General features: G+C 38.8%; 1 protein-coding gene across 1 annotated transcript; it reads right to left on the bottom strand.

Annotated features, from left to right (window-relative positions):
* Positions 1-1,779: 1,779 nt before the first annotated feature.
* Positions 1,780-3,848, bottom strand: LOC144702626 (transcription repressor MYB5-like). Its single transcript, XM_078574642.1, has 2 exons — positions 3,191-3,848; positions 1,780-2,528 (listed from the first exon to the last, which is right to left on the bottom strand). The coding sequence occupies exons 1-2, from the start codon at positions 3,484-3,486 to the stop codon at positions 2,024-2,026; spliced, it is 801 nt and encodes a 266-aa protein (XP_078430768.1). The 5' UTR covers positions 3,487-3,848; the 3' UTR covers positions 1,780-2,023.
* Positions 3,849-8,788: the final 4,940 nt, after the last annotated feature.

The raw sequence follows: 8,788 nt of genomic DNA, 5'->3' as shown, positions 1-8,788 counted from the left end.
GGCTCACACTAACGTGGCTTTTATGTTTACTTGATTAGGTTACGAGATTTATGTTAGTGTTGATTTTAATTCTATCGCTTGTAATTGTGAAAGTGATTTTCGTTTAAAACCGTAAGACAATAAGATTGTTGAACATTAGTTATTTCAAGATCTTGATAAACTTACACGTGGCAAAGAAGCCTTGTAATGTGAAATTCGATGCGTGTATAAATTCTAAGAGCACAACCAATTCATTTATGCCATCTTTCGAAGTTATACATTTGCAATCTTAAGTTGTGTTTGTGGAATGTAGAGTATTACTTTCTCTCGTAGAATAGCCCACACTGCAGAAGAAAAACTAAAGAAAACCTATTACTGGTATGGCTTAATATTCCTCGTAGTTTGTCCTTACTTATTGCTCCTACACAATTTGTCGCTCAATTTCGCCCCACGTCTTTTAGTTTTGATTATCCCCGCATTCGGAAATTGTAGCACATGCACTTTCTTATTGTCTTTCCACTTGATCCAAATATTCTATTTCCGTTCGGTGTGCTCTCTCATTCATAAAAGTATCATAAGCAGAAATGGTTTCGCATATTTTGCCGAACCAAATAGGTTATGAATTGAATTGCGCTCGGGGAAATTCTCCTGATTAAAATGTACATCGCCTGTACAGCGTTGGATCTCTTTCATCTGTAAACAAAGTAGTGATACTTAATACCAAGTGTAACTTTTATTCGACTGACCGATGAACAATTCTGTACCCATACAGAATAAGACCCTTTGATACTGTGAGAATGAGCCTTGCATGACCATGTTCTCTCTCCCTCTCTCCTTTGAGTTTTTCCCTATAAATAGGGACTTTATTCTCTTGTTTTAAAAAAAAAACAAAAAGAAGTTTTTTACCTCTTCAACGAGTTATTTCCCTTTTTGATCCTGCTGTCCCCTGGGTTGCTGTGGTGATCGTCTAGGAGATCGTCGTCTCTCCGGCGCAGTTCTGACAGATACTACTAAGATTTATTTGATCTCTCAATAATGGGACAGGATGAAAACACGACTGGATCGTTTTTATCTTAAAAGGTCATATTTTTCCAAACTAAGTCCCTTTGTTGGGGGGAGGGAAGGATTTATGCTTCGGAATCTCGTCTTTATTTAAATTCGCCATTAATATATTTGTTTGACAATAGCCTTTCAAGAAAACTCCTCGTTGAACTGGTGCACGAATTTCGACCTGAGACTTCAAGAGAAACCTACGATCTAATGAGGGTTTCTTTCTGCTTTAAGAGAAAACTACTGATAAACGAATTCGGAACGACCGTCCTAATAATTTCGACTTGTCTGACGTCCCTTAATGCATTCCCAGGCTTGATGGACTACTCCCACTTTATATCAGTTTTTCGACGCGTTAGTAGTAAGTTAACCATTTCCATTAAAGTTTTAACTATACTCACGCCACGGAATACTCTCTGCCCCTCGAACTATCCCAAAAATGCAACTGGACAGTGAGCATGACATTCATTTCAATGGTGCTTCTCATATCCATTCTATTTCTACTCCTTTCTGCGGACATCGTTCACAAAAGTTACGCCTCATATTTAGTACGAGGTTTTGAATAAGGTAAGGCAGTGACAAAGAATTACACAAATATTATCACTTGTTTCGACAATTTTATCGTCTTCAATGTCTTTTTATGATAGTTTCATGCGAGATTATTGACGATTAACCATTCTGTTTTTGCCTTTTTCATGTGACGGATATACGACATACCATAGAAGCCGCTGAACAAATTTTATCTTCGTCACCATTTAAGGAACTGTAGATGTTTGATACTACGTGAAGGAAGCCTTGAATTTGACAGATCATAAGAGGCTTGAGACCTTTAGATGGTATTGAGGACAAATAAAAGAGTGAAGGGACACAGGAAATTAATAACGATAAATGTTTTCTTTATTTCTGTATCTTAGAAAGACAAACCACAAAGTTACATGCTCTCGGCTTTGTGTGTGAACCGGTTCGTCTAGCTCTTCTCGACAGTTGGGGGTTCCTATAATTCTTTGGCTCTAAACGCGTGGTCTTCGGGGTCCAAACGATTCGCCGGCTCAGGTAAATCATGTTCCGGGTATTCCTGGATTAAGTCATCGCAGACAAGAGACTCCAGAAAAGAGGCAAACTGTTCATCGCTAAAATATTCTTCGGTGCTCTCAAGTCTCTGGCTTGGAAAAGCTCCATTGAACGGCGAGTCTACCAAGTTCCGCAGGTCAGGTCTCTCACCCAAGTTGGCTGCCTGAGAAAAATCCCAAGTGTATTCGTCTCTACTTCTCTGACTCCTTGCAGAAGGTTGGCGTTGAGGATTAGGGCTAGCATAAACGGCAGATGATGTTCGATATTTCGTGTGCTCCATGGGTACTGGTGGAGTATCAGTGTTTAGTGGTTTGTGCGTCCTGGGGTCTAGGCCCTGACTAATGAGCCTCTTGCTGAGGTGCGTATTCCAGTAGTTTTTTATCTCGTTGTCCGTGCGTCCTGGGATCCTCCCCGCAATCAAGGACCATCTGTATTTCTCCCCATGGAAAAACCCAAACTGATTAAGAATCAAGAAAAGATGACGAGGGGAAATCCTAGTAAACGACTGAATGAAGAACAACAAGATGAACGATACCCTTAAAATACTCAATGAACTGAAAGAAGAAGAATTATATAGCCTAGTGATGACGTATGAAGAAATAGAAGACAAGACGAATGAAAAACCTGGTGAAAAAAGGCAAGATAAATGCTCCAAAGAAGAAACGGGATTACAAATAATGAAGGAAAAGAAGGATACCCCAGAGATACCCTACGAAGCAAGATTAAATAATAAGAGAAAACCTACTGAATGACGAGAATAATGATACCTTAATGAAAAAGAGTAATCCCAATAATGAACTGAAAGAAGAGGAAGAAAAAGAAAATTATGATGAAGAAGAAAAAAAAGGATACCCTATGAATAACCTAAGAAGCAAGATAAAGTAATATAATGGAAAACCTATTAAATGAAGAGAATGATGATACCTTAATTGAAAAGAATAATCCCAATACGAATCTGAACGAGGAACAAGAAGAAGAATAAGAAGAGGGGGAGATTATACTGATAATGATGATGATGATGATGATGATGATGATGATGATGATGATGATGATGCTGATGCTGATGCTGATTAAAGAAGACAATTCTTACCGATTTCCCAGAAGTCGGTGCAATCGCAGGATGAGATCCTCTTCATCAGGAGCAATCTGGCCACGTTTAAGGGAAGGTCGGAGATAGTTCATCCAACGGAGGCGGCAGCTCTTACCACATCGCAGAAGCCCAGCTCTTCTCGGCAGCGTTCGCCACTTACCCTCCCCTTCCCGGCGTACGAAACTCGCTAACAGGTCGTCCTCCTCCGGCGTCCACGGCCCCCTCTTCAACTCTACCTTTTTACACCGCAGGATTTCCTGTTTCTCCGACGACGCTGCTCTTAACGAGTTCCTCATCCTCCCTCTCCCTCCCTGTACCTTATTCTGTTTGATCTATCCTTCTCTTTTTCCGCTTCCTTGAGCTTCACTTGCGACCTTTTTCTTCTATTCAGTGAATTTTCCCGTCGCCCAAGCATAGCCTCCTATAGCCGTGCCCTTCTTAGCTGTCTATGCGCCGATCTTTTGCCACGTCGGGAAACGACTTGACCTCATGATTCCTGCATTACGTTCCTTAGCGCACTTCCATTTTAACTTTGTTTTTGTTTGGTTGGAGACTCTCTATCTATCTATCTCTCTCTCTCTCTCTCTGTCTCTTTCCCTCTCCCTCTCTCTCCCTCTTTCTCTCTCTCTCTCTCTCTCTCTCTCTCTCTCTCTCTCTCTCTCTCTCTCTCTCTCTCTCTCTCTCTCTCTCTCTCTCTCTCTCTCTCTCTCTCTCTCTCTCTCTCTCTCTCTCTCTCTCTCTCTCTCTCTCTCTCTCTCTCTCCTCTCTCTCTCTCCTCTCTCTCTCTCTCCTCTCTCTCTCTCTCCCTCCCTCCCTCCCTCTCCCTCTCTCCCTCACTCCGGTGTCCTGGTGGGTTTCTGAGTTTTATCCAAAAAAACAGGGAACACGCCAATGGAAAAGGACTAGATGAGGCAGTGTTTTCTTTTTCACTAATGGACGCGCGTTCCTATTATCTCACACAGAGCGCGAGCAACCCTTAAGACTACAACAGGTAAACGTACTTAATTATGCGAGCAGAGGGTTTCATGAGTTTCTCCTCCTTGCGTCTACCTACCATTCAAATGGGACAGGGGTTAGCTATGACCGTCTACTCAATACACAATGCGCCTCCACAGCACAATCCATCGCGGTCACGAAGATAGCCAATAACTTGCATCGTATCCGCTCAAGTCTTTCAGAAAACATCCCTCGCTCTAAGCTGTGGGAAGGTTTTCACATGGGGGCACCTAGGGCATTGAAATAACAAGAAAAGAAATACATGGACAAATATAATTCCGAGTAAAATACATGATTTCCTTCTATGACCTCCATCTCTTCTATCATGGCCTGCCTCTACAACTCTTCCTTGTTGGCTTCTCTACAAGTTAGTGGTTCATTTAAGAGGAATATCAACTCTCGCGAATCCAGCCGCATGACATCAGAATCTTCATGGAATCCGTCCATATCCCTGAATTTCTTAGGCAAGGTGGTGGTTGATGGTGGAAATGATTCTTCCTGACAGATGTTGGTCGTCCCTTTATCAACCGCAGCCTCTGGAATGCTTCCATTTTACTGAGCCTCCCGATCATCATTACTAACATTCAAAAAAAATAGGGTCCAGTTTTAGTTGTTTTTCCGCAAAATTATAATTAAATTTGGCCTCCTCAAAGACCCAATCGCTGCACAATTATTACTTTCCGCGACTTTTACTTTCTTTTCATATGCATTATAACCTGTGTAGACCTTTGAACCAGCTTCACACCCCATGAAAATAATAGGTTTGCCTCTGCCGCCCAACTTATTGAAGTAACCGCTGAAACTCCCGAGGAGATCAATGGACACAAATATCATATCTACCACACTTGGGTTCTTCCCTGTTTAATCTTCACACTGTGTTTTCTGATATACCAGAATTTGTGTTAAATAAGTTGTTTGAAGGCTCTGATTCATGCAACAATATTTATGTAATTTGCCTACTTCTTACAGGGTAAGGGTCGAATCTAAAACAGAGTATGTTTCAGTCGATATATACTTTAGAATATTTTTTTAGATGATTTAATATTTTTTTTCTCGATTTAAAACTATTTTCTAAAGAGAAAAATCAACGAAATGAATGAAAACTAATTAAAATTATTGTATTTTGTTTTTGCCAAGTTCTAATAACTTATTATGATTCTTTAGAAAAGTTTGGGGCTTTCTAGGGCAAGAAATAAATTTGAAGGAAAAATAGAGCCTTTGGCCACCCTTTACGTGGTGAAATCTGTGGGCAGCTGCACTTGTCGTCACTCATTTTGTGGGCAATAGCACACCACCCAGAGGAAGAATGTAGCAATGGGTGGTAAACAAAAAATGCTACGAGTTTTTTTATAGGATGAATGCTTTAGTGCCGCTAGATGCGTTTATAAACTTGAAATCTAGGTTATCCTCTTGTACCTGTGGAGGCACCTTTTGTTACTATTGGACAAATTTCTCCTTTAGTTGTCTTCTTGTTCTTTGCCATAACGCCTATTCTGGGATGAGTTGGAAGAGGAATTCCAAATTCTTACACGAATGAGAATACCTGATCAGTTATAATTTTTTACACAAATTTGACGAGTAAGTATTACACCATGACAAGCGGATGAGTTTTTGTTTAATATAGCTTAGATAGGGAAAAGGACTAAACTACAACAAAAATCCGGGGAGCCTCTACTAGATAGTTAGAATTTTCCTTTGCCTACTTCCGTGGCATTCCTTCCTTCAGAACCTCTGGCCAACACCTACCTTCATACATCAGCTGACATTACCATAACTGTCTCCACCCCTTATCCTTCTTTAGAGAAGATAAATCAAACATTTAGGAGATCTCACGAACCGTGATGTCACTTCCCATAAGGGCCAAGCTGTATTTTTTATAATAATCTACATCACGTTTGAACTCTCCCGCACACTCTTGTAGAACAATAATGGATGAGAAAAATCTGATGCATTAGGCCTCCAAAAACAAGTTGGGAACAGAAATATAAGATGAGATACAAAGAGGGGGGAAAAGAGCTCTAAGGGTTTGGAGGGCTATGATAACTTGATTTCCAGCTGGGTCCACATTCCCTCTTCTGATATTTAAAAATAGACCTTTCAAATTCAAATTGTGGGTTAGTTCCACAATTATTGACTTTAGTTGACGCATTCCCTACAGAGATTTTATAGGCTTCAAGAGTGCTCTTCCTATATATTGAGCATTGTCTTAATGTCCCAGACAAAGACCTGAGTTTCTCCTTTCCTCCCATTATTATTCCAAATTGACCATTTTATTTACCCAAGTCCTGTATCTCAAATAAAACTACAAGAAATTCATTTTACTCTAGGAAGTCCAGTGGGCTAAGTCCCAAAAATCAACAAAATACAGAAAAATAGAGCTTAGAGACATAAATAATGAACTTCTCTTTTTATCCTTAAATGGTGAATAATGAAAGTAAAAAGCTCAAAATAAATGGTACAATTTAAGTATAAAAGAGTATTTTTATTGACCCAATTTGGTGTTATCATTTTTTTAGGAAGTTTACTAGTGAGAGATCTATTGAAAATATTAGTTAAGTGTCTAAGGAATAACCTAAGAGGGGTGAATTAGGTTCTCTAGCTATATTAATCTTTTATTTTTTTTAATCAATCTTGGATTTTTCTACCTCGAAAATGAGTTAGCGGAAATGGGACACATAATTATTTTTTGCCACAACTTAGGCTAATCAATCCTTAATGGTGTTTGGGGTATCTGTCCCGAGGTAACGATGTGCCATAACTGTGTTTGAGTGAATTCCCCTAAGCAAATCACTTGGAAAGAGAGGTGAACAAGGATACAAAAAAGGAAAAAGTCGACGAAGTTTTGATGTCCTCAACCCCCAAAGTTTTCCATGGAATGACATCTCTTGACCTATTTCAACTTGGGTCCCAGAGCCTTAACTTGATTGAGCTCAAAGATCTTGCAAGAACAATATATTTCTGAAGAATCATTCCATATCCTTAGTCGACTGTCTGATTCCTCCGTGTCCAAGTTCAAACCCCAGTAACACTTTTGAAAATACAACCAAAAGATGTGATTCAAAGCTCTATGTATTTTTATGGACATTAGAAGTTATTAAAAAGTTGGAAATATCTCAAAATAAATATAAAAATAATGTTAAAGATAATCTTATCACAAGGTTGAGGATGTGCGAAATTTTGAGACCAGCCTTCTTTCATTTGAATATTGAATCAATCTGAACCAAAAACTATGGTTCTAAGTTCCATGGATTTAGATTGATGTTACCAAAAAATATCCTCTTGAAAGAGTGCTCTAAAAGTGCTTGAAAATTGCTCCACGGATTGAAATAACTCTGTAGCTTTTGGACTTGCAATTTCAAAGGGCAAGGAGAAGGGGAGATTAAAATTAGGGCTCAAAACTGTATATATAATAGTAATTTATCAATAGTACAATATTCACAAATTTTTATTATGATTACACAATATAAAAAAAATAATCATGTTAATATTGTATTTCTATATCTACTTTTTTTCATAAGTTAAAAATAATCTGAAGCTTTCAGGAATGTTTACTACATCATTCTAATCATCATATCACCATTGGATAGTAATATCTTCATGTATTTCATTTTTATTAAATCACTAATAAACTCATCCTTAAATAACCAAAGGTAGTAATTACGAATTTGAAGAAGTTATTAAACCAATTAAATGAACTCACATTCAGAAAAACATTTGAAAAGTGTTAAAGAATATTTTTATCTTCAAGTCATAGAAAATACAAGTACAAAATACACATTTTGACTTGTTCAGTATAATTTCAAACTAAGTAGGCTTTTTTCTTTTCTTTTTCATCGGCAAAAAACATGCTGCCGGGTACGACCAACCCCTAGGGTCGTACCCGTAGAATGATCCGGCCGTGCCCTGAACGCCACTCAAGGAGATTTTATTTATTAAATGTAGTGTTCAACAGTGTTTATAGGCGTGGAGCAAGCGTACCTGTCCCAATTACACACGTACCCTACTCGCCAACTCTCTTGATGCAGAAAAGGAAAAATACATGAGTGGTACCTATAAGTAGCCAAGAGAATGTTGCTCATCGTCTTTAGTGTACTAGAGCCCGCAGCATGGTAATGCATTAGGTGTGCGCAGTCCCCCCACCATTTGTAAATGTCAACTTGTGGTGCACGGCCAATAGGTCTATCAGGTGAGAGGGTGAGCTCTCCCACCTCGTGAGCTCCATGCAATACGCTAGTCCAATCAGCCTTTTAATGTAACTAAGGGTGCTCTTTTATCTTCATTTACAATCAGTCAACTAGTTGACTGAGGGCCTATTGTACTTGATTACAGCCCCTACCAAGGCATGCATTACTTTGAACATTCATCAAAACAGATATTAAAGCATTTTAGAAATATACCTTTAAGCTTAATCTTCAAAAACTTTCAGCAAACTATTTCCCTTGATCATGCATCTCGCAATAGATATGACAGTTTCATTCCTTCTGTGTCTTGATGTCAAGAACTTTGAAGGATTCTGAAAATTATTGTTTCAAGAACTTTGCTCCAGAATCTGCTCTGAGACTTCCAATCTTCACCTTAAACTTTGGCAAATGCTTGTAAGTC

Source organism: Wolffia australiana, chromosome 4, assembly GCF_029677425.1.
Source record: "Wolffia australiana isolate 7733 chromosome 4, ASM2967742v1".
Lineage (NCBI taxonomy): Eukaryota > Viridiplantae > Streptophyta > Magnoliopsida > Alismatales > Araceae > Wolffia > Wolffia australiana.
Note: the sequence above shows the minus strand (reverse complement) of the source record. Positions and strands in the feature narration are given on the sequence as shown.

What these genes read in the sequence shown, in the direction of transcription:
- LOC144702626 (XM_078574642.1), bottom strand. Translation starts at nt 3,486, where the DNA reads ATGAGGAACTCGTTAAGAGCAGCGTCGTCGGAGAAACAGGAAATCCTG. An exon ending in CACCGACTTCTGGGAAATCG is followed by an intron (nt 2,529 to 3,190) that starts GTAAGAATTGTC and finishes GGAGAAATACAG; the next exon opens with ATGGTCCTTGATTGCGGGGA.